General features: G+C 31.2%; 2 protein-coding genes across 2 annotated transcripts; both read right to left on the bottom strand.

Moving 5' to 3' along the window:
• Nucleotides 1-1,833: 1,833 nt before the first annotated feature.
• LOC114415091 (26S proteasome non-ATPase regulatory subunit 11 homolog) lies at nucleotides 1,834-5,864 on the bottom strand. Its single transcript, XM_028379619.1, has 2 exons — nucleotides 5,656-5,864; nucleotides 1,834-3,345 (listed from the first exon to the last, which is right to left on the bottom strand). Exon 2 carries the CDS (start codon nucleotides 3,322-3,324, stop codon nucleotides 2,056-2,058), a length of 1,269 nt encoding a protein of 422 aa, XP_028235420.1. The 5' UTR covers nucleotides 3,325-3,345; nucleotides 5,656-5,864; the 3' UTR covers nucleotides 1,834-2,055.
• A 3,502-nt stretch (nucleotides 5,865-9,366) lies between these two features.
• Nucleotides 9,367-15,565, bottom strand: LOC114415090. The gene is made up of 3 exons (XM_028379618.1): nucleotides 15,408-15,565; nucleotides 11,834-12,157; nucleotides 9,367-10,117 (listed from the first exon to the last, which is right to left on the bottom strand). Exons 2-3 carry the CDS (start codon nucleotides 11,999-12,001, stop codon nucleotides 9,581-9,583), a joined length of 705 nt encoding a protein of 234 aa, XP_028235419.1. The 5' UTR covers nucleotides 12,002-12,157; nucleotides 15,408-15,565; the 3' UTR covers nucleotides 9,367-9,580.
• Between the last annotated feature and the right edge of the window lie 3,140 nt (nucleotides 15,566-18,705).

Here is an 18,705-nt window from a genome sequence, read left to right as displayed (position 1 = left end):
AGTTACTTTAAATAGGTTTGAAAAAGTACTATTAAAAATAATAAGTTTCTTTTAAAATACAACACAGTTTTTTTTATAATAATCATAATAAAATAAAAATAATAGTAGTTACGTATTCTTTTTTAAAAATATTTTGATTTAATTGCAAAATTAATTTTTCCAAAGAGCTTAAACCAACTGCTTATTAATGATGCTGATTCAAGCTTTTTAATTTGTAGAAAAATTGTGGTTATATAATTTCTCTGTCCAAAATTCTGTATAATAAAGAGAAATAGAAACATAGAGTGATGTGTGAAATAAGATGATGGATGTAATGAAAGTAGATAAAGAGAAAATAATATTGGTAGAAGGTATAAAATAATTTATATTGTTATGTAATCATTGACTATCATATATTATAAGTTTGTTAATTTTTATTATAATAATTTTAAAAATTATACAAACAATAGTTTATAATAATTAAATAATAATGTAAAATTAATTTATAAGTAATCACTGAACTCAAAAAAATATTGTATGAATAAAATAATCTGATTGATAAAAAATATTAATAATGAAGGTTAAAAGTTAATTTCATTGTCAAATAATAGTTTTTTAATTGAAAAGATAGGGCCTAAGAAATATCAACCAGGGCTGACTGATGAGGTGTAACTACTAGTATATATAGAGAGAAATGCTACATACATACTATAGCAATAATAAGTATCCAAAGAAATTATGGAGTACTGATTCTTTCCGGTTTGCTCTCTAGCCTCTCTTCTGCAAAATCGCCACATAAATTACATCTAATGATTTACAACAATTGGTCAATTGATTGTAAGATTGATCAATATTAATGAAGATTGTTCAATTTAGGCTTTAGGATTTCTTGATCAATTTCCGGTAAAAATAATCAATCTTCAAGCCAGTTAATCAATTATAAAACAAATCAGCCAATCATCATTAACTGTTACATGCAACCTAGTTGTTTGTAATTTTACTAGAGACCAAATCAAAGGTTACAAGAGCCCGAGAATAAAATGGAGAAAAATGTAAGCGTAGTTAAAGCTGTTTGCAGAAAAAGCAAGGCCTGGCCCAAATCTACAGGCTTCCGTCAAGCTCAGGGTCCAATTTAGTGGTTTGCTATCCTTCACGACAACGGAACGAAAAAGTAAGTTTTTAAAACGAATAATTATATTAATAGTCAATAGACATAGCCAGGATAAATAATTATTCCTTTTTTGTTCTTCTTTTTCTCTTCCTTGCTTGTTAGAGCAACAATGAACATGTGTATGGCTCAACGGCAGCATGTGTTCTGCAAACAACTACTCCTACTTTTTAGATAATTCACTACACGTAACATTCAAATGTGGGTCACGACCAAGATGGCATCTTTGCTGGCAAGCCAGAGAGCATATTTATTCAATATGGTATGCTAAGGACCGGGTCACGCTCATAAATCAGGAGAGGCCCACTATTTATCACATTATGATCTAATAATTTCAATAAATAGATTGATAGCATGTTTTCAAAACTAGCGTAACAGAGAACAACTAGGTAACTTTTAAGACTTCAATGGAATGGTGTCTCCGGTAAAGTTCATTCACAATTGAGATAATTCCCCTCTAGTAACTTGTAAGGTTATTCTAGCAAATTACTGAACTTTTTTTTTTTTTTTTGAAAGAGCAAATTACTCTCGAGACATTTTCGCACGTATTATTTGCTAACAAAGCAAATCTCCAAACCTAATGGTGTATTTACTGCAGTTGCATGAAACTAACAGTCACATCAACATAATATACCTGCTTAAAGCCTTGAGATTTTAACAGTTCTCCCAGTCCAAACTGTTAAAAAGACCAGATAATCTTGCAGCACACATGTATTTTTATGATACCAAGGTTAGACAAGTGGCAGTAAAACCACAAAAACATTTAAATGTTCAAAAGCCACCGGAAGAGGTTTACCACAATTAAGTTCAACAAAAATAAAAATAGAAAAAACAAATGACATGCTAGTCACCATTAAGAAGAAAACAGCAACAAGGAATGTGACATCGGAGTAAAATAACCAGAGAGCTCATGCCATTATCTTGGCAGACCTAACGTAAAGACTGTCCACGACTTTCCCAACATTGGAAATGGTCTCTAGAGTAGCAGGATATATAGCATCAGTCTTAGGATCGTCAAATATGACAAGGCATCCAGCACCTTGATCCAATGTTCCAGCAAACTTCTTGTCCAAAATCATCTGAGACAACTTCCGCTCCACATGATCCGTGGGAAGTTCAATAAGTTCAGCAATATGTGCAATCTCAACCCTTGAGAAAGGCTCGATCAACCTGCAGAGATTCTGCTCCATAAGGGTATCGTACAAGGATGAAAGGTGCCTGTGTACAATTGGGTCTTCCTCCAACTGTGCCTTGTAGTCCCTCAAAGCAATTTCAAACAAATTAAGGGACCGCTTAGAATGTGCATCAGCAACAGCTTTCATAGCATCCAAGTCAGGGCCAAGATATTGCAGGCCTGCTTTAGAAGAAATAATTCCTCCTACGTCATCAGCTTGATTCACCATGATCTTACACAGCAACATATACTTCAGGCTAAAAACAGCCTTGGGGTCATCAAGAGCATTGAATGATTCAAAAGCTTCAAAGAAATAACTATAAGCAGTTTTATAATCCTTCTCTTCAGCATGAAGTATTCCACTCTGCAGATCTATGGCACCTTGTTGAGCTGGGGGCACATATATAGCATTTGCAGCGGTTCTTGCAGCCGTGAGTGCAGCTTTTGCCTTTGGAAGGTTTCTTAATGAGAAGTGCAGCTTGCTTTCCAGCAAATCTATGTCAACAAGAAGAAGCTTGTCATCTAATCTCCTAACTTCTTTGACCAAGCCAGAGAGAAGAGTCAAAGCTTCTGAATACTCCTTACTTTCCATCAGAAGTGCTGCAAGCCTTGCCTCAACTCGCTGTCTCAGAAAGGTACGCTTTTCAGCACGAGTCCACAGCACCATTTCTTTGCAGAGTGCAATTTGTAGATCAGATGTCCCTGGAATTTTAGCAACCGAGTCAATTATTCCCCTAACAATCTTTGCAGTTTTTGCCTTAGGTATCAAGGAGAAGAATGGCCTCAACTGAGTAAGAAGGCTGCGCAGATCCTCTCCCCTATTCTCATCAGTGAGAAGCTTAGTGAGGTTTGTGATTGCTTGCTCTTTCATACGCAGAGCATCTGGTGAAGAAGAAGGATCATCAAGCACCCGATAAAGAATGGAGATGGCCTCAGATGGGTCTTTGGCCTCAGTTGCGAGAGCAAGTGAGTCAGTTGTGGCAGGTAGATAAGGGGAAGACATTGCTCCTGCTCTGAGAAACCCCTGCAAGAAAACATTTGTAAATGCAGATGAGCATTTAAAACTAGAAACTTTGCATTACCATCAATCATTGGGTGAGTGAAAATTATTATCTCATTTTGTGGCTGCTTTTCCCTCATTAAAAATTGTACACCAGTAGAAAAGGGAGACTAAAGGGAAAAAATTGATCATGTGAAAGGACAAGGGATGGCAAACCTGATAGGTTTTAGTAATTTACATTGTATGGGTTTGGAATGTTTTTAAGTTTCTGACTAAGACTTGTTGAGTTGGAAAAAAATTGCCAACCCTCAAAGCTATTCAAATTGGTCACCGTAATTAAATAGATGTCTCTTAGTCTTTATTGTTGATAGGAAAAACTCCTATCTAAAGTGAGATTATGCACAGCCACAGAATGAAAATTAGGAGAAGAGATTGTATTATTGTTGAGAAAAATAGGAAGATACCAAAATAGTGTGCTAAAGTAGTACGAACAACACTTTCTCCAAGTCAAGGAAGGAAGAATTTCCCTAAGCTTCATGCTAGAAAGTTAAAAATATACACAGAAGACCTTGTTACTCTTCAATTCCACTATTCAACAGAATACACAGACCTATTCCCTCTCTCCTCTAACTAACTCTGCCACACAATCCCCTTCTTGGGCCTTTGAGTTGTAGGGGCTTTTCAGTAATTGACCCAACTATAGTAGTCACTGGGTTAAACAAATCCCAGTCCACTAGGGTAGTTGGATCCAGATCCCTATCAGTTGTCAATGGCATATACAGTGTAGCATTGGCAACCACTACAGACATGCCCCAAAAAGAGCCACCATAGCACCACAAGTGACATTGCAGCAATAAATGTAACACAACACAGTAACTTTTGAAATACAACAACCAACTACAAAAGTCTTTCCCTGCTAGGTGGGGTTGGCCAATGGCAGTATCAGAAATAAGAAAGTTTATTAAATGCACTAAAAGAAAAAGAGAAATTCATACATCATGAAAAATCATCATAAAACAGAAAATTATTTTTCATGTTTTTCATCCCAAATTTAACAACCCACAAAAAAGAATACTAGAGAAGAGTGACCTGCCAGCACCTTAAGAAGAAATTATAAGAAAGGAATAAAAAGCTTGATGTTGGATGAAAAGAACCTTAGATTATCTCGGAACTAAACAATCTGAATCTGTCTTGATTTTAAGAAAAATCAATAATCAACAAAAATGCCTCTGCCTTGCCCCAAAATTGTAGTGTAGTGGGAGGTTTCAGAGTTCATTAACGAGTTGTTCCCCCTGTAGTGATTCCTATGTTATTTTATCTAAACAGAGCAGAATGACCCATGTGCCTCTTACAACTACATGCTCATTGACCAACTGTGATAAAGAAAAAATGGTTATAATATGCAAAAGCATGCCACTTTCACCCCAAAAGACACCATGGCATCATTATCAACAAAAACCTTAGTGCTTCCAGGAAGATCTTAGCCATTCTTCCATGGAGGAAGACATCATTGACAACCATAATTACTAAAAATTTAAATGAGACTACACTCTCTACAACAGACAAAGAACATTATCATTTGTTTTAATATAAAAATGAAGACTATAAAATCTACTTATCTCCCCTCACTTTAAATTGCCAAGATTAATTCTCATGTCCCATCTAAGTCTCCAACCACCTCTCCTCAGTCCCGCTCCCAAGAAAAAAACTATGAAGAAATTAATTACCAGAAGGGGGCCTTCGTAGCCTGCATGCAATAACCGATGCAAACTGGCTTATGGTCTAGTACAACTTACATCCTCTCATTTTGATTTTATTTTCTACTTAAGTGAACACAGAAGTAGACACAAGATCCTGAGGAGACACATCCTCACACAAGGCTCCATAAACTTCATCCTGCACAGATTCTTGTGGACATCTCTCTCCTCATGTCCAACGAATTTTATGAAAATCTCACACGAAAGGATTCAAATCCCATCTATTAAAATACACGGGAATTTAAAACATAGATTAACAGTCGCCTAGCACAGACCATGATCCCATGATGAACTGCAAAATTAACTTCAAAACCTCGATAACGAACTTCGCCAACCGGAACGTTAATCTACCTAATGAATAGATAATTGAACAGTTTGACGCAACCACGTAGACGAATAGAGAACCAAACTGGTACACACAAAAGCAGAAAACTGTGTGCTCCGTAACGCCATACACAATTCCGGGTTCAAAACATAGCATACAGAAGATGGAGGGGTAATAATTGAAAGCGATCAAATGTTAAAATCAAATCTGGAAAAGGAAAAAAGGGGGCATCAAGGAACGAAACACCGTTACCTTATCGTAGGGCACGGTAGAGTTATTTCGTTGCGGAAGCGGACAATGGGGAAATTTCGATGTTGTGCCGAATGGTTTGGGAAAAATGGAACCGAGCAAACCCTAACAAAGAGGAGAGAAGAAAAAAACGACGACGCAGGGAAGAAGCAATGTCGGTCACTGTTCACACTTTAAAAGTTTAAACGCACCGTTGCATTAGTGAGCTAAGCTGTCAAAGACTCAAAGTGAGCAATCGGGCTTTACAAAGCCCAGCATATAAAAAAAAAAAGAGTCATCTTTTAGATTTTTTTTCTGTTTATATTTATTTAAAGTTTATTTATTTTTATTTTAAAGTATGAATTTAATTAAATAGTTTTTCAAAGTGTTATCCAATTATAAATCACTAGTTTAATAACATGTGTCCTACAGGATATTAATTTAAAATAATTTCTAAATATAACTTGCTAATGTATTTTATTTAAAAAATAAATAAATGGGTATCTGTTGGTAATTTGCTACCCCTACCTCAAGCTTGGACCATTGCATCACCGATTTTGGTGTTCTCGTGTAAAAGTTCTAAAGCAACTCAGTTGTTGCTTTCGCTTGAACACTGGTTACTTTTAACTTAATTCCTTCACAAACTTGCACCATAAATTAGGTATTTTATTTTTTAATCTCATAAAATTATTTTGGTAATTTTATTCTATATAATTTGAATAATTTGTTTTTTAGTTTCCATAAAATTATTTTAGTCATTTTATTTCTTATAATTTTGATATTTTACTTTTTTGGTCTTCATAAAATATTTTTATCATTTTTATCGTTATATTTATGTAAATGACATTGACATGATGACATGTGACAGATAGGTCTATGCAAATAACATATGACATGATAATCTTATGTTTATCATGACATCTTTTAATTTTCTAACAACATAGGTTAGAAAACAAAAAAAAATGTTTTAAAGATCAAAATATCTGAAATAGTTTTATAGAGACTAAAAAATCAAAATGACTAAATTACAAAGGACTAAAAAATATTAAAGCAAAAGAAATTCTATAAGAAAAACCTACATCCATATCTTTGTGTGTTTCATTCCCAAGCATTCTGAATTCTGAAGGAAAATGTCACACACTATGCCAATCAGGAATCATTTCATTGTTCATTTATTTAATCCCAAATCTTAACTGCAACAAGGCTTGTAGCTGATAAACATAACCGACTAGAAGTTGAATATTGAACCGGACATGATATACCAAAGCTTAAAAAAAAAAAAAAAAACAAAACGGCTAAGAGTGTGTTTGGACGGAGAAATTTTAAATTCTGAGAAATTTTAAATTCTAAGAATTTTAAATATTTTAATTGAAATTCTTTTATTTTCAAAATTTTGTGTTTGGATAAAAAAAAATTAAAATTATGAGGATTAAAAAAATGAATGAAAAAAAGAAGAGAAAATATGGTTGGTATGTTAGTCTATGCTCACACACGATCGATATTTTAGAAGCTCAGACGATATTTCTTGAAGAATAATGTAAGAAGAAAATTTCAATTTCTCACCTTTTAGAAGGAAATTGAAATTCTAAATTTTTAATTGTTTAAAATTCTGTTTTAAAATTTCAAAATTTTAAATTCTTCATAAAAAAACATCCAAACAATGAATTCTAAATTACAGAAATTCAAATTATCTGATAAATTATTTTCTTCAATTAAAATTTTCTATCCAAACGCACTCTTAAGAAAAAGTCAGTTTAAAATTCTGCATAATTCACATGATTAAAGGAGAGGTTGAAAGGAGGAAAATTATGTGTGATTGTTATACAAGATAGAGAATAAACCTTTGATCATCGAGAAATCTTCTACCTCTCTGGTGTCAATGGCTTTACCAACTAGAAGTAAGACAAATGAATCAGCTTCATTTTTGCAGCTTCACCAAACACCAATGCTTGTGAAAAACAATCGGTGTTATGTTGAAATTCTTTAATTACTTTTTTAATACTCTTGACACACTCTATCTATAAGAGTCCTTTGACTGTAGGTGCTCATTCCCTGCCATGTTCTTCTTTCTCCTAGGTGCATCCACACTAGTTTCCACCAGTGGGCCAGGCCAGGTCTGGATATTTGCTTTAGGATATGACAAATGTGTTGAACTAAATGGAACATCAGAAGGATAGAAAATTGGATCCATGTGAAGTGATGAACCCAAAGGATAGCCTAGAGTTCCATCTTCACGAGGAGGAAGAAATTTATAACTCTAGGTCTTACTATTTGCATGTGTTATCAGTCGCCATCTCTGTAATAAGAGTTAAACCATTACTACAATATTAAGACGTGATTTTTTTTTGTTTTTGCTGACAAAAATAAACAATATTAAGACATAAAAGTTAGATGTGAATGTGATATGAAGTTATGAACCAACCTCATGTATATATCAATGCCACTTTATGGAAATTGGAAAAAATGCTTTATTTTATAGTTAAGTGGGAACATATATACCTCAATGTCTTATCAGACATACCTCAATGCTCAGAGGAGAAATTGTGGGTGAATAGCCATCAACAACATTCCAATCTTTATGAACAAGGAACTTGGAGGAGTTTCATTTGATATTATCCTCGAAGAGTCCACCTTTGCTTGATTTTATTAGATACTTGTAGAGTGGATCAACAATATGACCATTCACATTAACCTATATTAAATGCAAATAAACATGGTGTCAATATAAGTTTAATAGTACAGTAAATACTTAGACACAGTAAAGTGAAATACTCATTCTAACTCAACCATGATCAAAGCAGAATTTTAGTTTTGCCTAGTCCGGAATTTATCTTATTTACCCTATATATCTATCTTATTAGTCCCAAATTTATATTTAGGCTTAATCATAAGAAGTGTCTCCTTATTTTTTTCCATTTCACTAAATTGTTCTTTCTATTTTTTAATTTATTATTGGAATCTCCTTATTTTTCAAAATTCATTATCTAAGTTTCCAAATGAAAAGTTGAATATTAATTATTAACTTAGAACATTGACTGTCACATATTCGCATATAATTGATCATTTAAGAAATATTTATATGTTTAAAAGATATTATTATTGGTAACTAAAGTGATTAATTATTCATGTTATTTCAAATTTACTCTTATATGTAAATAGGTAACTAACTATTATCTCAGAAACAATTATCCCAATCCCAAAACATAAATTTCATCTATCCAAAATCTCTATTCTTCATATTACCAAAAATTCCTAATTCCTAAAAAATAAGAGAATTTTGATAATGAATTAAAAAATAAGGAGATCGATTTAGTGGAATGAAAAAAATAGGAGAATTTTTTTTACGCTTAAGTCTTATATTTATTTGTCTAGGTAACTCACCATCACCAGTTTTTCGCAAGTTCTTACTCTCACCTGTTTACTTAAACATCTGCGCAAAACTCTGATTCTTTGATCCATCTTGTTTCCTCGTGAAGTTTATTAATTCTATCAAATATATCCCCATTATACGAATAATTTAATATGACCCACATACATAAGAAAGAACATGAATTATTAGAGCATCTTTTTCGTTTTTCCTGCCGAATGGCATGAGACTTTTCTTGGCGTATGCATATACCCTTTATTCATACTAAATTAGTGTTAGTTGGGATGATATAATTATGAATTAAATAATAACAAGCATTATAGGAGAAAATAATGCAACTTCTATATATGTTCTCCAAAAGCACAAAGTAAATCAAAATGAGGCACATGGTGTTATATATATATATATATGATTTGCATTCACAACGCTAAGTACACGTCATTGAACACAGTCAAAATCCCTTCTAATACCTTGCCACAAGGGTAGAAGTAGTAGAACATACTTGTTTCTGATCATTGAAATACAAAATACCAACTTCATAAATTCTTACTTAACACATTAATATTTATATACGACATTAGCTCATACAAAATCTCTATTCTCATTGAGCTGCATCTTTCCCTTATTTGCACCAGTAACCACAAAGTCAAGATTGTAAAGCACAGGAACCATAGTGAGAGAGCACAGGAAGACCAAGACGGGGCCAAATATCCAAAGCAGCAGAGGAAGTGCCGCATAGAAGAGTCTGTTTCCAACAGTGTTTAGAAGGAAGCCTTTCTCCAAAATCTCATTCACATATTCAGGGGTGACCAAGGACATGATGGGGTCCTGTGGGGTGTTGATTAGGATGTTGACTTGGTTTATGAACCTTATGGACAAGGAGTGGCAGAAGAATGAGAAGAGGAAAATAGAGAGCAAAGTGACATATTTGAGTGATATCATGAACTCTCCATGACCCCCATAAACTGTGTCCTCGAGTGGCTTCTTCACACTGTAGGTGCTGCTTACGATTGCTGCTAGGCCTGAGCATAGGAGAATTGAGGTTGTGGCCATTAGGGTCGCACCCATGATTGTGTTCCTTAGTGATTGAACAGCGAGGATGTTCTTTTTGTCATTGTCCTACAGCCAAAAAATATCATCACCGATCATTCTTGAATTATTATGGTACCATGTCTCTTTCTTTTTTTCAATGAAAACTACTTCGTGTCACAATTTCGTGTACCGCAAAATTAGTGGAAGAAAACATTTTGTGATGTGATGTCCCTTTAATTTTAGGTGAAATAGTACAAAGTAATGAAAAGTGCAATGCAATGGCAGATGCACTTCTTCATGCAGTAAGCTGTATCCTATTAATCGATGGACACTCAGAATATACAAAACTCTAATAGGAGTCAGATACGACAAATTTGGAAAAAGTCAAGAGTCTATAACTTTGTGTCTTAATTATCTACATTTTTAACAATGAGATACATATTGTTTTTATTTTTATTAGAGTATATGGACATCATGCATGTGAAGTGTGAACATTTCTAATTTCCATTTTTTTTATTTTTTTAATATAATACTAATAAATAATTGTTTTTTATTAAAAATATAAAACAACTAATTTATAATTTTGTATTTATTCTATAACTTTGTGTCCTAATATCAACCTAGTAACACAGGTATGGACATTCTTGTAATAATTAACATGTTTTTTTAATTAAAAGACAAATAATTAAAATAAAGAATTTTAAGAATATAAATTTTAAGATTGGGAAATATTATAAGCAAAAATAAATAAGAAAAAATCATCTCTTATATATCTTTATGCAAACTTATCTATTTAAAAAATAAGGTGTTAGTTAAAGATTTAAATTCAATAATTGAAAAAGTAAAAATTAAAACTCATTATATAATTTTTAATTTGAATTTGAGTTAACTATGATGATGTGTGTGTTTTCTATTTCATGATATAGTAAGAAGTGTTTATATTGATTTTTTTTAAAAAAAATGTATCACCATAAGCCAGGAGAAATAATTTAAGATAGAAAATAAGGAAAGATGAATGCTGTTAATAGTATGAATAAAAATGGTTTTAAGAAAAAAATAATAAAAAGTGAAAATAAATTATAAAATAGTTCATATTAAATTGAATTTTTTTCTTAAATTTTAACTAATGGTGAATTTGTAAAATAATATAATTAAAAAGATAAGAATAGAAGAGTATGAATAGGCACATGCCATTTCTATTTTAATATATTATCATTGTGGATTTGCATGCACATTATCTAGGTCTAGATAGAACGCTATTTGCATTGTATATTCACTTAAGTATACCATAAAGAAAGAACATTCTCATCTTGCTTTGTATGTAACTAGTAATTATAAAAAGGCATTTTTATCCGGTAGGAACTAGAATAAATTAAGAAACCCCAAGTGGAAAAAAGTATATAACATACAAAATGCTGTTTAGGAGAATACTTTCACTTCCAATTACTCCATTATTATCTTTTTGCGCACTCCCTCAAAATGCCTCAAGATGAAAATTTTATCACTAGCACCAAGCTTCTAAACCAGCCCAATTATTAATTTGACGCGGAAAAATACCGTTCCTCGATCTAGTGCTAAAAAGAAAACACATGAATATATAGGCTATATATAGCAAGCTAATGTTAGATACAAGTTTTTTTTGTAGAAGGTAAAATGTTAGATACAAGTTGTTCTCTAATTATATTTAAGTTAGAGCTTTTTAAGATAACTGACCAATTAATAATTATAATTAACATGTGGAATGCATCAAAACCGGACCTTGGATGCTAAATTCCAGATGTAGAATAAAATTAAAATGTATACCTTCATCATGGCAGCAACCCAATTTCGTCGACCACTGGCATTGATGCCAATGATAGTTGTATGTGGATGTGTTCGAACAGTGTACCACAGCCAGAAATGATAACCAATGCTTATAAGAAATCCTAAGGGCACCAATATCACATCCAAATAACACTTCTTCCATTCCATCTTTTTCTTGATATCACTAGCTTGTGTCTTAAAAGTGAATAGTGTCTGTGAAATTAATTTGATATTCCTCTCCTCTATGATAATGCATGCCAAACCATGCTTTATATACACATCAAGAAAGGATGAATGTGGACTTGTTTGACTACACGATTCAGTCTGTACAATGGTTAGAAAAAGAATAATCCTTACTTTTATCACTAAATTACAAACCTTAGCCTAATGTATTACTTGGTGGGGTTCTTTTGTACAACTTTAGTCACCTATTTCATGTGTTTTTCTTTTATCATCTTCCAATTAGTCAGGTCCATTTGCGACTTGCCTACTTGGTTTTTTTTTTTTAGATTATATGGTATAGGTTGATTTAAAGTAAGTGACGTACGTGTGAAGGATATTGACTGATTATATTATGGGAAAAGTCTAAAAAATTCCTTTTAGTATTGTTTGATGTAAATTTTTGATAATGAAATAAGTTTCCAAATGTGTATACTTTACATATCATTGGCACGCAATTATCAAAATACTTTCAAGCTAAAGGTTGCAGATATATAATGTGAGGATATTTTGAAGATAATTCATGCAATAATAGACACACTCGTTGTTGGGGAAAACTTCATAATTTATATGGGATGATCATGATCTATGATCTATTATAGTATCGTTTTTAAACACACTCTAACTATTACTAGTATTTTAGTATGTACAATTCATAAAATAAATTTTTATTTTACATAACTAAAATTTATATAAAAAAATACTTTTGAATACATAAATTATATTATAATTAAAATTTATAATAAATAAATATTTTTGAACATATAAATTATTTTTTAGATCTATGATTAATAAATATACTATAATATAAGGTTATTTTTAATTATTGATTATTACTTTTAAAAAGTATTGAAATTTCATTTAAAAATAATAATTTGAAAGATAAAAGGTTAAGAAAAATCTCTGAAAAGTATTGATAATTAATGTTAGTATCAAACTTTCACAACTTTAAGTATGGAGTGATTTGTTCAACAAGAATACATACATACATTTTTTTTTAAAGTGAAGTATGGAGTTTGAACATTAATATGAAAAAGAGCTTTACTAAGAGAATTAGTTTTACCATATTATAAATGTTTCCAACTCAAATAAGATTATCAATAGTCAAGCAAATCTGAAGTTTAATTTATTCTTCTTCTATCTATATATATACCCCCAAAAAAATTATTTTTTTTCCTACATGATTATCATGAAAAGGACAAAAACAAGTAAACTTACTTTAGAGTATAATGATAAAGTTTCTGCCATTAAGAGTATTAATTGGCAATAGAATAAAGTTAGGAGTACTAGCAAGAGAAATGTAGGGTTAAAATAAAAATAAAAATAAGTGAGGGGTGGAAGGATAAGGCTAGAAATAGATTGGAGGGAAAGTGAGATTCTGACAAGGCGCATTGTAATTTTTTGAGAGCAATAGGAGATAAGGAAAGGGCCACTGTCCACTGGGCCCATAGTCCAACACCAAGAAACTGTGCATTCTTCACTCGTGGGAGTGGCCGAGTGCGTTCTCTCTTCATCTTCACCCACTCTACCACTTTTACATACCGCACGCTCTTTGCGGTTAGTAGAAGCGTTTCGTTCTCATATTCTTGCTTTTTTTTGCATCACATTTTGTGCATGCCGTCATCCATTTTAGACATTATTATCATTGGATAAACCATACCAGTGTCGCGTTATCAACGTTTCCAAAATTATTGTTACTCAATATATAAAAGAGCAAGCACAAGAACTGACAACATAATGACTTAAATTGTCCGTACGTGTCATAAAAGAAGATCTGCTAAAATATTTAGGCCTCTCGCAAAGTAAGAGATAGATTGAAAACGCATTTAATTTCTTTGGTAGCATATGAAATAAACACAAATCATCTGATATAGGTTTTTCCTAGGTTAGTGACCGATCTTATAAAAACAGACAGCATACCATGAAGAGTACAATTGTTAAAATTAATTAAAAATAAATCTTTTTTGTTTATGCCCAAAATTCATTTTTTAATTTAAAAGATGAATTAGTGATAAAAAAAAATAGATAAGGAGCAACTAAAAATAAAAACAGAACAAAAGAAAGGAAGGTGATATATATGTTATTTAGTAAGTATAAAACATTCATAATAAATACGAAATGGGTGAAATATAATCCATTTTAATTCGTATGGTGGTATATATCTTACATGTCATCCTCAATTATTTGTAGGTTTCCTACTTTCCTTAGCTAGTTAGCTTGTAAATCATTTCCGACTTTGAAAAGGCTGGTCAAAGAGAAACAAAAGCAAATTAAAGAGTAAAGGCATCAATAAAGGAAGTACGGATACATGATAAACTTGCTGGTTGCTGCATCCTGCATTTATTTCCATGAAGGCTCAGTTTGGAAACATTAAAACTGATGTTACTTAATTAGAATAAATTAAACTGATTTAATTTATTTACAAAAGTTTGTCGGTATACACTCACAGACTCACTAACTTTTTAGAAATAATATTTTAACAAATTATTCTTTTTATATAAATTATAAGAAAAAAAATTATACTTGTTAGCGTTATCGTTTTTTCAAAAGATATATTGATGATATTTTTTTCAAAAGAAATATGTTTTAATAGTAAGTTTCATTTATATTGTATTTTAAAAGAAAAAAAAACACAAGTGAATATTAACAAATTTCTTATTCATAATGCTACAAAATGGAACCAAAGTAATACTTATTTCAAACAAAAAAAAAACTCCATTTTTTAGTAAATCAAACAAGTTTATGCTTTTATCTAACGATTCCCAACATTTTTAATTAGTTATATAATATTTCCCGTTGCTATGAAGGAGTAATGTGATTTGAGTTGGTGTCAACGATTTTATACCATCACTTATTGGTTTAAGTAACAAGGTTTTTTTTTTCTTAAATAAGGTTTAAGTTTAAATTTTGTAAGCAGAAAAAAAAGTATGAAAAGAATTTTACCTCTTTAATGAGTTCATTTAGCTTGACTTAGTTCATATGGAGAATCCTTCTTTTTCTTTTTTGATAAGCAAAATGAAAGTTTATATGGAGAATCTAAACAGAAAAAAGCAACATTTGACAAGAGGATAGTGGGATATGCGTGATTGTTAAGGACATTACCTATTGAATTATAAAATTTCAATACCTATGGTAAGATATATGAGCTAAGGGGTTTTAAGAAGAAAAAAAAAAGCCTCCATATCTTTGGATCACTATTTGCTGAACTTCAGGATGTTCATCCAAGAGAGGAATAAAAACAAGAAAAAAAGTTAATTAAGCAATCAATGAAAAACTAAAGGGCTACCTTGTCCAATCAAACACAGGATACCTAATGGAATGCAATAAGGCATGGTGAAGTGGGTGGGCAACAAACCTTTGCAATAAGTGGATACTTGATGTCCACCTTGTGCCTAGTGCTCCAAGACCAAGGGACAAAACAAAGGCAGCGCAAAACCTTCCTGTTTCTTGTTCCAACTTCAATCACTAATGCATGTATGTAATGCAAGCTTTGAGCTAGAAACAACTCATTTCCATAAGAATTTTGAAACAACCTTTATATTTTTTTAATATTGTTTATATTTATTTAAAATAATTATAGTAACAAACAAAAACATTCAATGTTTTAGAATATAAAAATAATTTTTTATTTGATAGTTAATTATAAGTTATTGAAAGATATTATGATTATAATAAATTTTAAAAAAATAAATAATACCTGCATTATCCAAAATTCCAACACATGGCACCCAAATGGATTCTATCGGGCTTCGTCAAATTGGCAACCAGAATATACCCATTATTAATAAGAATATGCCTTAGAAGATGCCAGCGCACAATTAGTTTGTGTACACTAAGCAAGTGATTTGGGTGACCTATTGGATGGATTCATGGGAAACGTGTTTAATGGTTCAATGTTCCTAAATTTGTAGATTTATTATTAATGTAAAGGGATGGTTATTGGTTGTTAAAGTTTTAGGGCAACCTGTTAGGAAGGTATACTGATCAATAAATATGGTAATTACAAAATTGGCTATATAAAAGTAATAAATTTCAAAATATGTTATGAAGTGTGATAGTACTTTATAAGAAAATAGTTTAATTGGGACGAGTAATAAAAAAATATATGTTTACCTCTCATGGCATTAATTAACATTTGTTTTTAACTTATGGTTTTCTGATATTAATTAAAATATGATCACATTTTATCATCAGTTTAGGTTAAATATCAGTAGCAATATGATAAAAGAAAAAACATACTCTCATACAAAATCAAGAAAGTTTTGGGTAAATTATAAATATTTTCAGTGAAAACAATTTTGTTCGTGTTAGCTATGATTACTATTAACAATAAATTTTCCGTTCAAGTATTTAATGTATATGCATAAAGAACGGACTAGTTATAATGTAACAACATAGATCAATTAGTACATGCACTCGATGGTAAATAATTTTTAATAAAATTGATTTGAAACTTGTCTAAATTGAGTTAATTTGTTTAAGATTAAAAAAACGTTATTTTGGTGTAAAGTAATCTAGGGATCAATTTTTTAGAGGTTTTAAAAAAAGCATAATCTAATTTATGCTTGTTTACGATCTTAAAATAAATTCTTTTAAAAAAAACAAAAGATTATTTACAACTTGCTTTATGTGAATATATCGTATCGTGTGAAGTTCCGGGTATATATACAGAATTGAACTCATATGATAACAAATGATGGAAACTAAACTCGATATTTCCAAAATTCCGCGGGGGACAATTCGTTGTAAATAAAACATTGCTTAAGAAAAAAAATGCTTCACAGGAAGTGAAATAGTCACATTTTTTTCCAAACCCTTTTGAACGTTAGATATTTCTAATTAAAAATTTAAAATGGTCCACTGAATTGACGCTTAGAGTGGATACGAATTTTAGATGAATTTAGCCAATCAGATATGACTTAACCTGTGAGTTTATTCATGATTCACCGATTGGATTTCTTTGAAAAGAAATAAAGCTATTAAATAGTTTTTACATTTTAATAATTTTCGCCCTTTCCAACGAAATATTATCATGGTAAAAGAGTTGAACTTCCTTTTGGACACTGACATTTCATATCAATTTTGTTGTCGCCCACCATTTAACAGTAGCACTCTGTATGAAAACTTCCTCAAGCAATGTGTATCGTCTTTCAGTTTAAGTTTTTTTTATTGATAAATATTAATTATTAATTTTTTAATAGGAAGAATTAAATTCATAAATTTTTTTCTATTTTTTATCTTTTTTAATCATCAAATTAATTTTATATCTTTATATTTCAGTTAAACTTGAAAACAGAGAAAAAAATCTAACATTTATGTATAGTGGAAAAAATATTTAACCTTTATTATATATGCCAAACAAAAAAAATAAATAAATTCGTGGCCAACCCCGATGAAGGTTTTTTTTTCTTTTCGTTAAAAAAAAAGATTAAGGTTTTTTGCTTTAAGTTAAATTTAGGTATGGGATCCTCTGTAGCAAAACTTGTTTGCAGCTCCCTGTAACCTTCACAGTTTTCTACTTTTCATGTATTCTTTTTACCGGCGCCGATGGAAATCAAATTACTTGTTTTGCTGTAGAGTTTGTAGAAGTGGCAGAGGATCCATACGGTAAATTTAGAGTGTGATATGTTTATTTATTTGTTTGTTTTCTAATAATTCCGTTAAGCCTTGACACTTAATGGGGTTTTCAGTGAACAAATTTGGCAGAATGGATCAGTGATAAGAAAGTTGTCAACAAATGAAAATGACAACTTTGAAAAAAGCCGGAGCTTGGCATGGATCACTTTCATAAGTGCTCTATTAATAATTACTGTGTATAAAAGTATATTTTGTAATTAACTTATATAAAAATTATGAGATTTCTTTTATTGTTTCTTTTTGTATAAATAATTAAAATTTTAACATTATCTAAGTTTTTGTTCATTGAGTGTTTAAACAGGTAAAATTATAATGTTTTGATGGTGATGTATTTATTGCATAAACATAGAATAAAGCTTGAAAGAGAGGTTGAAGAAATGAAGATTTTCGTTCATCGAGTCATACAAGCTCAGCGCGACACAATCACTCAACGGACGCACTTAGCGTGAAGAAGTCACATGGAAAGCCTAATATCACTTGAAGGCATGCTTAGCGCGTGACCACTAACTATGGCGCATAGTTGCACTTAGCGCAAGGTCCCACGAGATTAGCCAGCATCCCACAGAGAGAAAAGGACTAGGGTTCATGTAGGAATAAGAAAAATCAACTATTAAGAGTCATTATTTCCCTCCATCTCCATTATTCTTCACTTTCTTCACTCCCCATCACCCTCTTGCAATTTGAAAGTATTTCATGACAATGAGAAGCTAAATTACTTATTGTTAAGAGTTTAACAACCAAACACTCTTGATGTAATGACATTTACTATCTATTTAATGAGTATTTCAGTTTCATTGTTTCTTTTATGTGCTTAGTATCATGTTTGTGGTCTAATCATCCATATTTATGCTATGTTTTAGGGTTTAGGCATTGGAAAATATTTACCTCTTAAGAACTGAAAAATGACATCTAAATAATTCATCTCTAGGGATAGAATGATGTTATTTAGTCTGTTGTATGCATCTTCGCTAATAATGCAATTTAACTGATTTATCTCTTAAGGGATTAGGAGAGGA

The sequence above is a fragment of the Glycine soja genome, chromosome 6, assembly GCF_004193775.1.
Source record: "Glycine soja cultivar W05 chromosome 6, ASM419377v2, whole genome shotgun sequence".
NCBI classification, from domain to species: domain Eukaryota; kingdom Viridiplantae; phylum Streptophyta; class Magnoliopsida; order Fabales; family Fabaceae; genus Glycine; species Glycine soja.
Note: the sequence above shows the minus strand (reverse complement) of the source record. Positions and strands in the feature narration are given on the sequence as shown.